Genomic DNA, 16,335 nt, shown 5'->3' with positions numbered 1-16,335 from the left:
ACCCTGTGTCCTGGCTCCTACCTCTCTTTGTCAATTTCTGCAACGTCAGCCTTGGTTGGGAAGATATATAAAGCCAGCAGAAATCCTTGGTGTGGTCACGGCAAGACAGGGACTCGGCTGGAAGGATGGGAAGATTGAGCAGGAAAGGTAAGGATGGGTTTGAAACCTGAGGAGCTTGGCAGAGGCTGTTCTTGTGCTCCATAAGGGACAGTTCTTACCAGAGCTCCACTTTCTGCAAGGATGCTATAAATTCCTCTGTCTGCTGCAGGTTAAACATTCTCAATTCTGGTTTCCTGTTGTGAGAGCATCACAAGCACTGTAAACCATCCCCAAATGTTTTTCTGAGCAGTAGATAATGCTTTCACCTTTCTATTGGATTCCAGCCTCCTCCACAGCTTCCTTTAGTTCCTCAGCTAATCTTAGCTCCTGTTTATTTGCTGCTCACATTTGCTGTTCCCTGCTCTGGGCAGATGGGATCTTGCTGCAGCTTTGTGCCCAGGGCCAGGCCAGGGACCCCAGCTCTGGCCAGGAGCTGTGGATCTGTTCCTCCTCTTCCAGGCACCGGCATGGCCAACATCTGCACCCTGAGCATCCTCCTGAGCCTCCTGGTCCCCACTCCTGCCACCCGCTCACCAGACTGTGGGGGCATCCTCACCCCTGCAGGACTCAGATACTGTAAGTCCAGACCCCACATCTCCAGAAACTTCTCATGTTCATCATGACCCTTCCACAGCCAGGAAGAGGGATAGGGAGGGATGAATGGGTGTCACTGGGACAGATTTCAGTCTGTCCAGCAGACCACAGGCACCAGAGGGGCTCATAAAGCATCTGCCCTGTTTCACAGTCGCTGAAGTTTCCAAGCCCCATGCAGAGTCAGTCCTCAGGCAGGACCTGGTGGTCCCGGCATCCCCAAGCTCCTTTCTCACCTCTCCGAAGCCCAGCAGGTGAGTCCAGGTCCATGTCCCAGCCCCTGGATCATGCTGGGCTCCACCTGGAGCCCTTGGACATTTGCACAAACTGTGTTTTACCAGCAAGGGTAAAATCCCTCCAGGACCCCATGGCTGGGGTGTGCCAGAGCCACTGAGGAACAAATTCCCAGCTCCTCCTTTGGGGTCTGAGGGCCATGGGGCCACCTCCAGTTGTCCATGCAGATCTCCTGGCTGTTGGGCTTTGCCCACATGAGAGCAGCCAGGGACTGCACATCAGTCTGTTCTGCCCACTTTCCCTTCTGCTCCAGCAGGAACCAAATTAACTCGGTCAGGGTGTCCGAGCTGTCCCTGTCACTCATCCCTGACTCTGGGCTGCGGCTGAGCATCAGCGCCGACCTCAGCATCTCCTCCTCCCCGTGAGTGATGGGCTGGGAGCAGCCACGGCTCCTGCCTGGAGCAACGCGGCCACCTCCAGCCTATGGGAGCAAGGGGGGCCATGGAGAGCCCCCCAGAGCAGCTCCCACACCCCAGCCACCCCTGTCCCCCCGGCACAGCTCCAGCCCCAGGGGGATGCGGCTCTCCATCCTGGCTGACCTCCACGTGGAGATGAACACTGAAGGGAACCTGGAGCTGGTGACCTCTGCCTGCAAACCCACCCTGGAGGAGGAGCAGAGCTCTGAGGAGATGGGAAGGTTGACCCCATGGTTTTTCTTGTTCTGGGAGCTGGGTCTTGGGGCAAAGAGGAAACTGAGGCACAAGAATTTCTAGGCAGGAAGATGATCTGACTCACATCTCCTCACTGCCCTAAAAATGTGCAGCAGAGAACACAAACCTGGATCTCCATGAGAGGTCCTGTGCTCTGCTTGCAGGGTGGGTTCCCCCAGCTGAAGCTGCAGTCTGCTGTAAGGCAGTGGAGCTCTTAAAGTCTTGTAGCAGGAGCACTTGTAATGAAAGCCCAACAGCAGTTCTGCAGCATTTCAGCATTCTGAATTGTAATTATTGCTTAATATAGATGAAAGAAAGTAATGGTGACAGTGTCTCTGTGCCTTTGGGGTCTGGTGAAAGACACTCACCCACCCTTGGCTCATCTGTCCTTGTCTAACTCCTTTTGCTCTGTTGTTTTCACCCAGCAAGTCCTCCGGCAGTTCAGAGCTGGACAAGGAGATTAACATCGACAAGGTAAGGACACATTTGTAGAGGTGCGAGGCAGGAAGAGATAAAGTTCTTCAGTTCTGTAGGAGTCAGAGCACTTTTAGTCACCCTGGTGCTTGGCCAGCTCTCCCCCGTGGCCATCCCCTGTCACCTGGGGTGTTCAGGGGACACCTGATGCTGGCAGAACCCCGTGTTAATCTCCCACCTCTTTTTGCTCTTTGTTCCTCAGATTTGCCTGGAAGTCTCCAAATTGCTGCTGCTGCCAAACGAGCGCCTGATCTCCCTGACGGGTGAGTGTCCAGCACTGAGTCCTGCAATGGGACCAGGGCTTTGGGGGGCAGGTCACGAGGTGGGACAGGATCCTGTCCTGCAGCAGAACCCAGCAGCTCCATCAGCATCATCCCCCTGGGGACCTGTCCCCTCCACCCAGTTCTTTCCCTGTCTTTTCACTCAGGAAACCCAGGAGCTGCCCAGCCCCAGCCCCAGTCCCAGCCCCAGCCCCAGCCCCAGTCCCAGTCCTCCCAGTCCCTGCTGCCCTCCTCCCCCTGAGCATCCCCCCTGCTCTCTTTGCAGCCCAGTTCCCAGTCACACCGAGCTGCCAAGCCCAGTACCTGCCCCTGGCTGCCCCCGTGTTCTCCGAGCAGGGAATCACCATATCCTTGCAAGTAAGTCCTGGCTCTCCAGCACTCCCAGCCCAGCTCCAGGCTTTGGGAGAGATGATTCCTCCCAGTGCTGTGTGCCCCAAGACCCCTCAAACTCCTTTCCTACTCACCTGTGTCCCTTCAGACAACGTTCCAGGTGGCAGGGGTGGCAATTCCCCTGCCAGTCAGCCCCGTGCCCTTCAGCATGCCTGAGCCAGTGAGCTCCAGCCCTTCCCACCTCACCCTGGCCTTCTCTGAGCACTTCTACACCAGCCTCTTCTCTGCCCTGGAAATGGCCGGAGCCTTCAACCTGACCCTCCTGGTGAGTGGAGCAAGGAGGGGGGAGAAAAATATGCACGTGGAGGGACAACCCTGTCCCTGGGATGGCTTGGAGGAGCCTTGTGCCCTGCAAAGAAATGAGAACACGTCCTTGGGTGTCCGTGGGAGTCACAGCCCCTTGCCCTCAGGTTCCCAAAAATATTTCTGCTCTAATGACTGATGGAAAATTTGCCATGAGCAATAACCAGGTCACTGCTCGTGGCACCTGCATCCTGCAGGGATCTGGCACAGCACAGCCCTCACCCTCAGCTCTGAAGGGCTGGGTCAGGGCCCTGAGCATCCCCCCAGCCCCTCACCCCCCATGCTTTGTCTTTCAGAGCCCACTGACCACCTCCAGCATGGCAGAGCACATCCCCCAGGTTGGTTGCTGCTGCTCCAAGAGGCACAGCCCCAGCTCGGGCAGTGCCCCAGCTCCTGCCCACATCCTCATGCCCACAACTCACCCCCCTCCCTCGGCAGATGGGCTCCCTCTTCCAGGAGGACGTCCCAGTGGTGCTGCAGGCTGTGTTCAGGAGTTCTCCCCGCGTGGTGCTGGAGGAAGACAAGGCAGCCCTGAGGCTCTTCCTCACCATCCAGGTCGGGACAGGATCACCAACTTTCCAGAGCTTCCTCAGCATCAGCGTGGTGAGTGTGCCCTGCCCAGGGGGATGGGGGAATGTGTCCTGCAGACATTTACCCACGGGCAGTGCCTTTTGCTCGGGCTCCCACTGATCACAGCCTCTGCCCAGACTGGTTCAGCCTTTACTGGTCAGTCCCAGTGCTGTTTACCTGTGGGCATGAGGAGCCCATTTCTGGTGGCAGCACAGGGTCAGGGTCATCACATCCCACTCATCAAGGACCATTTCATTGTCCTGACCCTGCCCTCTTCTCCCCTTGCAGGACATGACTGCAGGGCTCCTCCTCAGCGTGGCAGACACCAGGATGATGATCTCTGCAGCTGGGACAGAGTAATGAACCCAGACATGACCTGAGCACCCCAAGGGGACATGTCCCAGCCAGAGCAGGGACAGCAGGCTGGGGAATTCCTTATCTGCTGTGGCTCGGGCAGTGCAGAGGTAGCTCAGTCCCAAGGGAAAGAACAAGATTCCAAGAATATGGTTAAAGAGAAAAGTGGATAAAGAACCCCCCCAAAAAAAGCAGGGAGGTCTGGGGTGCCTGTCAATGCTTGCACCCTCCCAGGCCTCTGACTCCAGCCCCACACCACCCCCAGCCCCTCACCCCAGCCCATCCTCCCCCCTTCATCAGGCCCCACCAGAGCTGCTCTGCTGGGTCCTGGGGGACAAAACACCCTCAAGCCCTTGCTGCTGTGCCCGGGGGGAGGTTGAGCTCCAGCTGCCTGCCCAGATGTCCCCAGGGATGCTGCTGAATGCAGCCACGGGGTTAGTGGCAGTGGGACAGTCACAGCTCATTGCTCTGCTGTTGCTCATTGTTTCCCAGGGATGTTGAGCTCAGCCTGGCTGCCTCCAACGTGGGCCCCGTGCCGGTAGGTACCCCAGCACCCCCCAAGTGACTCAGCATGGCTGTGTCCCCTCCTGATGCCCTTTAGCACTGTCCTCTAACCTCCTGGTGCACCTTTGGGTGCTCTCTGCTGGGAGGGGGCACCAGGACCCCCTGTGTCCCCGAGCTGATGGGCGTCCCTTTGCCAGGCTGCTGTGCTGGAGGAGTTGTTTTTGGCCACGATCCGTGAGGAGGTCCCAGCACAGACCAATGGTGAGCACTGCACCCAGGCAGCTGCATGGGGAGGACAGAGGCAGCACCCAGGTGGCCACTTCACCTCCTTTTCCTTTTTATTCCCAGTGGTCCTGAACGAAGGAGTGTTCCTGCCCCACATCTCCAGCTTTACCTACACGGATGTCAGCGTTGGGATCCACAAGGTAAGAACTGAAGCCTGGGAACTGCTCCCTGCCCTGTTTGGTTTGCAGGGCACCTGGGATCAAGGCTTCCCTCTGGGCTCCAGCACAGCCCCGACCCACAGAGCTGAGTGACACCGATTCCCATGGGCATGGTCCCTCCCCAGATCCCCCTAAGAGGCCGGGGGGAGCCCCGAGGCTGTCCTGAGCCCCCCGAGCCCAGCTCAGCCCTCCTTCCCTCCTCCTCCCTCCTCTCCCAGGATTACGTCTCAGTTTCCTGCAACCTGGAGTTCCAGGAGAGGCCTGGGGAGCACAGCACCAAGGTCTGAGCACCAGAGTGAAACAGCAGTGAAGTTGTTCTCTTGGCTCTGAAATTGTGTGTGTTGTCACTGCCTGAATGTTGAAAATCTTCTGTGCCTTCCAAAACCAACTGAAACTTCCTCAGCCTCAGGACAGTGATGGGGTTGCAGCTTCTCTGCCCATCCTGCTCTTGGGATTTTCCTTGCACAAAGAGGATGGGTTGAATCAATGTTCCACAGGTTAATTAAACATTTCTCTTCCATATTGCATTTTCTGCTGTGACTATTGACTCTTTTTCCCCCTCAGCTACTCATACCCAAGACAGATGCATTTTGCCTGCTTAAGACCTGGTCCAGCACAGACAGCCAGACCCTACATTTCATTAAGGGACCATGAAAAGTCCACTAATTTAGAAAGATGCAAAGCAGCCCCGTGCCTCTGGGCTGCAGCATGGCACAGCCCCCCCACAGGACACCTTTCATCTGCTTCTCCTCCATCACTCTGTTGCTATGGGAACGCAGGGCTGGTGGGTTGCCCGGGGTCAGAAGGAATGGGGGGGGGATGAACAGTCTGCACAAAGGTTTCTAATTTTAGACTGGCAGGCAGTTATATATCCAAAAGTATAGTTCTGACAAAGCTCAGCACCTCCAGCTCAGCATGTGCCCACCCTGGAGCATGCCCAGCTGTGGGTGCCAGGGTTGGGATGTGTCTCCTCACTCCAGAGGTTGGTCAGGAAACTAAAGGGGGAGAAAAAGCCCCACAGCAGGCTTGAGCCTCCTAAACAGGAGGGAGGGCTGGTGAGGGAGCTCCTGGGCATGGCTGTGCTGCTGCCTGCACACCACCCACCCCATCTCTGCCAGGGGTGCCCATAAAACCATATTAATTCCATATACACCTGCTTTCACTTGCAACAGCTACATACATCATTTCTAGCCTCTGGAGCTGCTGAAAAGCACTTCAAAACCTCATATTTTAGTGGCTAAGAAACAGGAAAGCAAACAACACAAACCAGGATGATTCATTATAAGGAGTAAAAACCTTGAATGTTCCTATGCCCAGCTTGGGGACCTGACTAATGATTTTAATTGGCAAAGTTGGCAATAGCAGGAACTGCCCCTAATGAAAGTTTCTTGGTAGAGCTGCAACCATTATTCTTTTACTAACATGTCTTAAACTACTTTCCCAAAAGGACTAAGCTACAGCAGTATGAAGATGTATTTACTGGCCAGCTGCCTTTAGTGTCTGGCTCTGCACCCCCAGTGCCAGGTTGGGGTCCTGGGGGTGCACACCCTGACTCCCACCCCTGTGTCCTACCTGGGAGTGGCCCAGGCAGTGGTGTCCCCTCTTGTGTCACAAACTCCTCACCCAGCCCCATACAGCAGCATCACATCTGCCCAGGGACAGGCAAGGTCCCTGTCCCCAGCAGCTGAGTGGCCTTTGGAGGGCACAGCCCCACCAGAATCACTCAGCACCACCAGCACCTCCAGCACCTCCAGAACCACCAGCACCACCAGAACCACTCAGCACCTCCAGCACCAGCCTGTGCAGGGCTGAGATCAGAGGAGCTGCTCAGACTCATCCAGACAAGGTGCTCTGTGTCACCGGGTACCTCAGCCCCCCCAGACCCCTCCTGCCACAGCACAAGACCCTCCAGCCCACGCAGGGACAGTGTGACACCAGGCTTGTCATCCAGAAAATGAGTTTTCAGACCAACACCACAATACCATCTGTGACAAAGGAACCAGAGCCCATGGCAGGGGCAGGACAGACTCCCTGGGAAGCATCAGAAACCAGAGTCTCATTCCAAGCACTAAAAAAGTAGGAATTTTTATTGAGAGTTCCATAACAAATGTTTCCTGAGCTGCCCCTCAGCACTTCACACCCTGCTGAGTGGGATGCTGACATTTGCTTAGGAAACCCAATGCAACAAGTTCAGTTCTGCCTGGTATCCAGAACAATCTTCCCTCGGAACCAGCCTGACAATTCCACCACAGCCTCACCTGCAACTGCTGTAACTGGGACCCCAAAATCAGGCTAATTCCTCTGAATAAAATAAATATTTGTACACAGAGCTGCCTACCAGGTTTTGGGTTCTGCAAGTAGCTTTGTACCTGCACGAGGCAATTAACTTTGAAGTGTCTTAAACGTGATCAAGAATCTTGAATCAAGTTTGGAAAAGAAAAGCAGATAATGCAGGTCATGGTGCCTCCTCCCCGCTGCTCTGTCTTCCTCCCTCTCTGTCCACAAAGCTCTCTCCTTGCCTCGTGCTCCCTGGCTCAGGCCAGAATCACCAGCAGGCCCTGTGGAAGCACAAGGAGTGACACATCCAGGTTATTTCCCAGCTTGGAGGGATCCTGCCAGCCCAGCAGCACGCAGCCAGCAGGAAAACCTCCAGCAGAAATCCCCACATCCCATTTGGAATGAGGACACAGTGTCCTTTGGGAAGTGTCAGAGAATTCCCCAGCTCCTCTGGGGCATCTCCAGGATGCTCAGGGATGGAATTGGGTGCAATTAAAGACCCTTTTTGCACAGTGCCTCTCAAAAGGGCTCTGCAGACCCCCTGGACACACATCAGAGCTGCTCTCACCAGGCTGCCCGGGAAGCAGGCAGCAGGGACAGGGATCTGAGCACTGCTCAGTGCCTGCCTGGGTTGGTGGCATTAATGGGTATGGAGCTCTGGGCAGCATCTCTGACCTAAAGGAGGCCACAGAGCCACTCTGTCCTTCCAAGCTTAAAACCTGCAGCTCCTGGCCACTAACCCCCCCTGGCAGGAGCAGACAGCCCCCCAGCCCCCCAGACACTTACTGCCAGGATCTGGATCTCCACCTTCAGCAGGGGAATGCCCAACACGTTTGGCAGAGGGATCCCGATGCTCAGAGCAGCTGCAGGGGACAGACAGGTCCTTACCCCCCAGCCCATGGCAAGGGGGGGCACAGAGCTGTGCAGGGGCAGGGGAGGCAGCAGAGATGCTTGGCTTGTCCTGTGCCACTGTCATTGCTCCTGCTACAGCTTTCAACCCCCCCCTGCCCCTCTCCCCTCCTTCCCCAGGGCTCCAAGCCCCCCAGCATTACAGCTGCCCCCTCACTGTACCGTTCATGAGGGGCAGGAAGGTGTCCACCAGCAGCCCACTGAAGTGTGGCTTCAAGCTTGAGATCTGAACCAGAGGAGGAAGGAGGGGGTGAGTGGTGCTGCCAGGCACAGGACAGCAGCAAGCACATCCCAGAGCCACAGCACTCAGATTGCCAGGGACTGGAAATCAGCAAAACAACAAATGGTCCCTCTTTTCTTTAAAGGAAATCTACTTTTCTTCCTCGATTTGGATCTGAGCCTTCCTTTGGGAATCTTTCTGCCAGGTAAGACTCCTGGTAGTGCTCTGTGTGAGTTTTGCCCAGGCAGAGGTGAATCAACACAAAAACTTTGGGCTTTACATTTGCATCATTAGAAAAGGCAGAAAAAATAAAATAAAATAAAATAAAATAAAATAAAATAAAATAAAATAAAATAAAGTGCAGCAAAAGAAGAATGGCTACCACCTGCACAGCAGCTCACAAGCACAGCCCCAGGAGGTCCAATCCATCCCAGCCAGGACACATTTCAGTGTCACCCACTGTCCCCCCTCCCCAGAGCTGCAGAGCCCGGGCTGGCACCAGGGACTTACGTTACTGATGCCAACATCAGAAGACTCCAAGGAGAGGGAAGTGCTGCAGGACAGGAAAGCAAACAGCAGTCAGACAGCAGGGCAGCTCCCAGAGCCCTGCTGCAGGACAGCATCACCCAGCCCATGGGCAAAGGGCTGAGCCCTGGGGCATCCCTAAAGGCACCACGAGATCATCACAGAAAACAGGCACTGCCTGCTGGCAGGGGAGGCAACAGGAAAACAAACCCTTCACCCAAGTTTTATTTGGCTGTGAAGCAGAGCTCCTGCTGCCCTGCCCTCTCCTCTGCCTGGGCAGTTTTGCACCTTGGGAAAGGGATCAGCTCCCAGGTAGCAGAGGGCAGAGCTTCTTGAAAAAGCATCTGGTCTAGATTTAAAGATCACAAGCTCTGGAGAATTCGCTACAGCTCCTAATCTATCATTGCAATCACACAACTATCTCCATAGCTAAAATGTGTGCTTTATGCCCACTTTGTATTTCTCTTTTCTACTTCCATTGAATCTTGTTATGTCTTTGCCTATTGCATATTGAATTAAAAGCCCTTTGATGCATTTCTATTCTCTGTATGGCTGCATACAAGCTATGCCAATGTTGCTTCTAAATCTAGCTCTATGACAAGCTCAATGGCTTGAAACCCTGAACCCTCACACCATAAGAAATGCTTTCCATCTTTAATCACACCTTGACTGGCATTAATGACAGCACTTTCCCTTAGTCCTTTATCACTCCTGTCCAATACCAGACATTTCAAACTCCTGCCCAGGATCAAAGTCAAGCTGACAGGCTCACAGTTATGCAGGTTATCACATTTCTCCCTGTTATAAAACTGGCACAGCCTTTTCCTCCACTCTCTTAAAACTTCCCCACTGCTGTGATGTTTCCCCACAGCCAGCAGTACCCGTGCACCTCCTGCCAGCAGCCAGCTATCAGATCCTCAGGTTCAGGAAATGAAACGTGGGTTTTAGAGACACTGAGAAACGTTCCAGGTGGGAGGCCCCAGGGATTCCCTACCTGCCCAGGGACAAGCCCAGCACCAGTCTGCCCCCAGCAATCGACACGCGGGCGTTCAGACCCAGGTCCTGCAAGCAGAGAGAGAGGGGGAGGATGAGCCCATGGAGATGTCCCCAGCCCGGCTGACACTCACTGGGCTGCCTGCACACCTTGGTTTGTGGTCCTCACATCCACACTTACAGCCTTCAGTAGCAGGAGGTTGAGGATGGACCCATCCAAACGCTTAACAAACACCTGGATCATGACGGAGAGCCTGACCGTGGCTTTGTTTTCTTCCAAGAGGATGAGAGGTTTCCCAGCCAACGTTATCCTGATGCTCAGAGCGCTGCTCCCACGGCAGACAGAGCACTGTGGGAATGGGGAACACGTGGAGGTGGCATTCCCTTCCCAGCCCCATCACTCTGCGGGGACTCCCCCAAGGTCACGCAGACCTCGGATGAGACAAATTCACAGAGCAGATGGGTCCAGCAGAGGCTGCTGAGGGTTGGGCACAAATCCCTGGTCCTTGGCCCAGTCCCAGCATCCAGGCAGGCAGCAGGAGCTGTGCTGGTGGGGCTGGGCTGTGGCTGATGCTCAGCACAGCCAAGGGCAGGGGAGGAGAGCAGGGACCCTTGGCAGCAGCACACCAGCAGGTCCAGGTGCACCATTTGGATGGCCTTGGACTTGGAGAGGGTTACACAAACACTCCTGCCAGCGAAAGTCACTCACCCCAGAAGGAACAAGGGCTGTGATGGCTTCTTGCAGGTGTCTGGCACCCGAGAACTGGTGGAACAGAAGCAGCTTCATGAAAGCTCCAGATGATTTCAGCAGCACCCACCCTGCCAGCTCCCACTCCTGCCCCTGCTCCCAGCCAGCTTGTTGGCACTCCTGGGGACAGTGCCCAAGCCCTCCTTCCCTCCTTGTCCCCAGGGGGACCCTGGGCAGCTTAGCCACCCCCAGGTGGATGTTTCAGCAGCACCCAAAGCCACCACCTTCTCCATCACCCCGGGCTGTGGGGTGACACGGTGACAGCCACCAGCAGCAGGAGGAGGTGTGACCCCGAGGCTCTCACCACTGTCAGTGTGCAAACACCTGGTGCAGCCCCGTGTGGGTACGGAGCACATGGACACCTGGAGAGCTGTGTCCCCCACACCACGCTGCTTTTCTCAGTGCCGTTTTGCAGGGTCCTTCCCCAAACCTCCAGGAGCTCAGGGCACACCCAGCACAGAGCTGGTGCCAGCAGTGACACTGGGGATGCCCACACAGACCAAGTGGCTGCTGAAGACACCACAGCTGCAAGGAGCAGCCCTGGGGCTGGAGCTGCTGCAGGGGAGCTCCCAGAGCACCCCAACACCCCAACATCCCAACGCCCCAACACCCCAACACCCCTGTCCCCATGCCCACCCCCCCAGCCCAGCACCCAGCTCTGCTGCTGCACTCACTGCCTCTGGCGTGCAGGGGAAGGTCTGGGGTGGGATCTGGAGCAGGAGGGACAGGACTGCAGTCAGGAAGCTCTGGGGCAGCCCCAGGACCAGGAGCTTGTCCAGCAGTGGAGGCAAAGCGGAGGGGGATGAGTCGTGGGGGATGATGCTGCCTCCCACCTGCTGCACCGCACCCTGCAGAGAGAGGGGACACTGAGCCATCCTTCAAAGCCACCAGGCAGAGGAAGACCCCATGGGGCTCCTGCAGGAGAGCAGGAGCAGCAGTGCTCTTGGTGCAGTTTGTTTATTAGCCCTTCATGTTCTGGATTGCTTATGGCCCACTTGCTTCTCCCCAGCCACTTTCTTTTATTTAAGTTCTTCTGCCTGAAAGAACTGTTCGGTTGTTTTCTTTTATCCCAGTGAGACAGCAGTAAAAAACCCATCCCTGAGCTTGGTTCAGCACCCACCCAGCAGGGGGACTGAGCAGGGAAGGTGGAAAGCAATACCCCAGAGCACAGGGAATGGAAACTCCCACCAGGAGCAGAGCCACAGCCTCAGAGTGAGTTTGCAGAGAGAAAGAGGACTCGAGGAGAGGTTCACACAGCCACTGAGTGGGGATTTGGGTAAGGATCTAAACATTTAGCTGGCATTCCTAGAACAAGCCATGAACCCGGGTCCTGCAGGTGGCTCTGCTGGAAGCAGATAACTCTCTGGAAGCCACCACGTCCTCAGCATCCTGTCACCCACTGTTAACTCACATCTAAATCCAGCCCCAGGAACAAGCCAGAGGTGAAGGGCAGGCTGGCCAGCTGGTAGTGGATGGTTCCTGCCGTGCCAACTGGGATCACAGCTTCAGAGGGAAATGGTGGTTAGAGCATGGGGAAAGCACAGCAACACAACCTCCTCCCCTCAGCCCCCAGCCCCCAGCCAGACCCCCCCTCCCCAGCCAAAGCCTGAGCCTGCACCTCTGGGGGATGCTCAAAATGGCCAAAATATCCCTAAAATCAGCTTTGTGGGATCTGCCCTCAGAACAGAGCCCACCAAAGACAATCCAAGGGGGGTTTACACAAAAGGTGTAAAGAGAGTCCAGGTGTGAGCAGCTCTCAGACAGCTCAGGGGTGAATTCAGGGCCAGTAACACCCTGTGGAGCTCAGCTCCTCCCTGAGGCACTCATGGAGCAGAGGTGGGAAAGGGCAGATCCCACCAGAGGACTGCAGGGAAGCAGCTCCACAGCCATCCAGCCACGCACCATTGAGAGTCCCCATGAGCTGGATGTTCACAAGGTTGATGACAATGTCAACCACTGGACACAGCTGCAACACAAAGCAGAAAAAAGCCCCCCTCATCACCTCTCCCTGGGAGCCTGGCCAGACCCTCTGCTGTCACCCACATCCTTGGGGACAAAGTGCTGTGTGACACGGGACAGCAGTGGGGACACTGCCAAGGACTTCAGGGCAACAGAGCATCCTGGGGGCAGAAGAGCATCTGAAGGAATGGCTCTGATCTGTGCTGGGCTTCTGCCTGAAGGCAGGAACACACTGGCAGCTGCCAGGGGGTAACCCTGGGGACAGGAACACCCCAGTGATGTGGGAATGCCACGTGGGAAGGCTGTGCCACTTGCTGTGACCTCGTAACATGTTGTTCTCAGTGTTTTTATGTTCCAGCTACAAAAGGAGAGCAAGCCTCAGGCTTACCAAGCCAGGCAGAGTTGCTGTCAGCTTGTTAAGCACTATATCATTCACTGATAGTGAGAGTAAGCTGGAAAAAAAAGAAAAAAATACCCAGTCAGTACAAATGCAGGTCCAGGAGAGCAAAGGATCTCCAGCCCTCCCTCACACACTGCTGCATCCCTCAGCATCCCTCAGGGCTGCTGCTGGGCAGGGGGGTGGGAGCTGCTCTTCTCCCCAAGGGCAGGGAGAGTTTCTGAGAAGCCAGGGCTGCTGCTCTTGGGGTGTGCAGGCACCATCTCTGGGGTGGGGGAACCCTCTGGCAGAGTAACCTGGGCTGGGGCATCTCCCCCTGGCACTTAAATAAGAGCTGTGGTGATGGGAAGGTGGAGTTGTGTGGAAACATCTCCATGTTGGTTATGGGAAACAAACAATTTACATGGGAAACAACAAAAGGAGAAATCTGCTGTGCAACATTTCACTGCAGCTAAATAGATCACTCCAGGATGCCTGCAGGCAGCACAGAGCCATTTGCTTTTGATAATCAATATATTTCCAGACTACTGAGTTAGAACACACAGCAGCAGACTCAGCAAGCCCCAGACCACAGGGATCCCTGATGCATCTCGTTATTTATGCCCCATCTCTGCCTCTGGACACATCCCAGGAACTGCCATGAGATCAATCAGGTGCATCCAACACTCCCCCGTGCCCCACAGGGAGCTCACCTCCTGCACACCATCACTTCTCCCCTGCTACAACTTAAAATATGACCCCCCAGAGCAGGGGAGCCCTGTTCCTCTCTGCTTGCCCAGTCTCTTTCAAACTAGCTGCTGCTGCACTGATTGAAATATAATGCATAATGCAAAAATTAATTATGAGCAATCCAATGAACCTGAAAAGTGAGTAATTTAAAAGCAATAAAAGAAAGTATTTGCCGTGATCAATTTACTGTTGAATTCATCAATACGTGAAGTCAGCAAATTCTTTCTGCCAAGAATTTAATCAGAGTGAGCAAGAGATGGGATATTTGCATGGAATTGCACCCTCCCCCATCAGTCAGACCCAAAGTTCACACCAGAGGCAGGCACAGAACCAGGGCACAGAACCAGGGCACAGAACCAGGGCAAGCAGTGGTGCTGCTCTCACACAGCACTCCCTGCCCTTTGGATATCAGCTCATCAGCCAAATCTAAAGAGTGTACTGGGATGGGTACCAAGCCTCAGACAACATTTCCATGGGCAAACAGGGCAAATTAACCCCCATCTTCCAACAACCAATTTCTCTTGCCAGTTCCACTGCAGCAGCTGGCTTTGGCAAAAGGGAAGAAATGACTTTTCTGAGGCCTGGCCCTGCATCAGCTCAGCACTGCCTGTGTCCTGGCAGACTGCTGGGATCACTGGATGGAGAGAAGAGGATTACAGGCAGTGGAAACCATAAATCCACAGGCACTTACCCAGAGAGGAGCTTGATCTTTATGGCACCGAGAACGCACAGGCAGTCTTCAATGATGACCTGGACTGTGCTGGACTCAAAATTTGTGCATTTAATGTTTGCAGTAATGTTCACATCCACTAAGATGTCAATTAGATCTGAAAGAAGGCCAACCAGGCTGAAAAAAGTAAATGGGTTGAACAGATTTCATCTCTCAGCCTCTAACTGGAGCAACTCAGCAAACCCAGAAGCAGCAAACTGTGTCTGCATCCCCTGCACTCCCTTACAAATCCACAGACACCTTTTGGTGCCTGCTCTCTGGCTTTGGTGCAGGTTAATAAAACACCCAGAAACCCATAGAAGATGCAAAACGCTGCACCCCAGGAAGCCCGTGGGCAGGAGCTTCTCCCTCCAGAGCCCCCCACTCACCAGTTGCCACTCAGCTCCAGCTTGGCAGTGACAGTCAGCTGGACCCCGATGCCAGGCAGCAGCACCACAGAGAGCCTGGGCAGCCGAACCTTCACCAGGTGGAGCCTGCAAACAACAGCAGCAGCTGGCAGAAGGGGCAGCATCCTCCAGCAGCTGAGCAGCTGCCTGCACTGAGGAACCTGCAGCTCCCACAGCACCACAGCCTCCTCCAGCTGGAGGCACAAGAATGACGACCGAGAGGTACCAGCTCCCAGGTGAGAACCAGAGTCTGCAGCTGGCACCCAAAAGAAGGCAACCTAGAGCCAGCCTGGGCTGGATGGCAGCCTGGCAGAGCCAGAGCAGGCAGCTTTTCAACTCTGGGGCCCCTTCCTCTCTCCCTGGGCTGTCAAGCATCTCAGACAGCACCAGCAGCATCAGAGCCCTCATCCTGCATCTGCATCCATAACCCACAGCACCCTTCACCACCCACCACACACAAACCTTCCCTCAGGATGGAATTCAAGAATCAAAATAAACAGAGGATAATTACTGGGGACAGCCCTGCCAGCTGCAGCTCAGCTTTGTCCCTTCAGCACTGCTGCCCAGGGAGCACGCAGGGAGCAGCCCTCACTCTGCACTTACCCCGTGATGCTGGTGGGAGAGGACAGCAGCCCCCCATCACCCATGATGTTTGGGAGCACCAGGCCCTGGAGGTGCTGCTGGAGGAGCCCGTTCTGCAGGATGGCATCAGAGAGCACTGGAAAACATCTCTGCATGAGCACCTGCAGCAATCACCTCTCTGCACTCAGATCTCTCCTGGCAAAGGAGTCAAACAGCAAAGCCCCCAGCCCCCCAAACTCCTTGTGATGTCCTCAGCTGTCTCAGTGCAGTCAAAGCACCCTGACCCAGCCAGGGCTGTCAGAAGCTCCAAGCAAGGTCTGCAGCCCTGGGAAACTCTAAAGATGAAAACATGCAGGTGGTTTCATTCCCCCTCACAGTCCCACGTAGTTTTCCAAACAAACACAAGCCATGTTTTGTAGTTACCATTCTGCATGGCCCTGGGGCTGACAGCACAGGACAGACCAGACAGGACTTCCCGACAGGGGAAGAGGAGGCCACAGAAAAAGATGATTCCAAAAAACTTCCCCATCTTCATCTCCAGACGAGACTCTGGCAAGGGAGACATCAGAGGGAGAAGTGGGGGGAAAGCCTTCAAGAACAGATCCCAGTGTCCTGAGGAGGGAAGAGCTGGAGCAGGAAATTCCTGCTACTGAACTCAAGTAGGATTCTGCTTCAGCCTGGGGTTCAGGTCCACACACATGGACAGATTTCAAGTGTGGGTCAATAAAAGCCCTTTCCAAGCCCTTTGTGAACTGTCCTGAATGTTCTACATGTTCACCCAGAAATCCCAACTCCTTTCCCCCTGAACTGCCCTTTAAGCAGCTGCAATTTCCTTATCCCTCGGATGAAAACTTCCTCATGTTTGGTAAGGGTCTTCCCAAGGGGAGCACCTGAGGATTATTCTTGTTCTTTCTGGCTTTCAAAAGC

General features: G+C 55.0%; 2 protein-coding genes across 2 annotated transcripts; one reads left to right on the top strand and one right to left on the bottom strand.

Moving 5' to 3' along the window:
• Positions 1 to 566: 566 nt before the first annotated feature.
• BPIFB2 (BPI fold containing family B member 2) lies at positions 567 to 5,240 on the top strand. Its single transcript, XM_008497916.2, has 15 exons — positions 567 to 675; positions 845 to 944; positions 1,241 to 1,345; positions 1,484 to 1,621; positions 2,060 to 2,108; positions 2,311 to 2,371; positions 2,655 to 2,746; positions 2,868 to 3,044; positions 3,379 to 3,420; positions 3,521 to 3,685; positions 3,941 to 4,008; positions 4,499 to 4,544; positions 4,708 to 4,771; positions 4,859 to 4,935; positions 5,172 to 5,240. The coding sequence occupies exons 1-15, from the start codon at positions 567 to 569 to the stop codon at positions 5,238 to 5,240; spliced, it is 1,362 nt and encodes a 453-aa protein (XP_008496138.2).
• A 2,205-nt stretch (positions 5,241 to 7,445) lies between these two features.
• LOC103532183 (BPI fold-containing family B member 4) lies at positions 7,446 to 15,943 on the bottom strand. The gene is made up of 15 exons (XM_030463209.1): positions 15,832 to 15,943; positions 15,430 to 15,544; positions 14,809 to 14,913; positions 14,402 to 14,557; positions 12,973 to 13,036; positions 12,528 to 12,591; positions 12,037 to 12,128; positions 11,300 to 11,473; positions 10,587 to 10,640; positions 10,059 to 10,226; positions 9,879 to 9,946; positions 8,870 to 8,912; positions 8,302 to 8,365; positions 8,017 to 8,093; positions 7,446 to 7,511 (listed from the first exon to the last, which is right to left on the bottom strand). Exons 1-15 carry the CDS (start codon positions 15,941 to 15,943, stop codon positions 7,488 to 7,490), a joined length of 1,380 nt encoding a protein of 459 aa, XP_030319069.1. The 3' UTR covers positions 7,446 to 7,487.
• Between the last annotated feature and the right edge of the window lie 392 nt (positions 15,944 to 16,335).

Source organism: Calypte anna, chromosome 20 (genome assembly GCF_003957555.1).
Source record: "Calypte anna isolate BGI_N300 chromosome 20, bCalAnn1_v1.p, whole genome shotgun sequence".
Taxonomy (NCBI): domain Eukaryota; kingdom Metazoa; phylum Chordata; class Aves; order Apodiformes; family Trochilidae; genus Calypte; species Calypte anna.
This window is presented reverse-complemented; position numbering and strand designations above follow the sequence as displayed.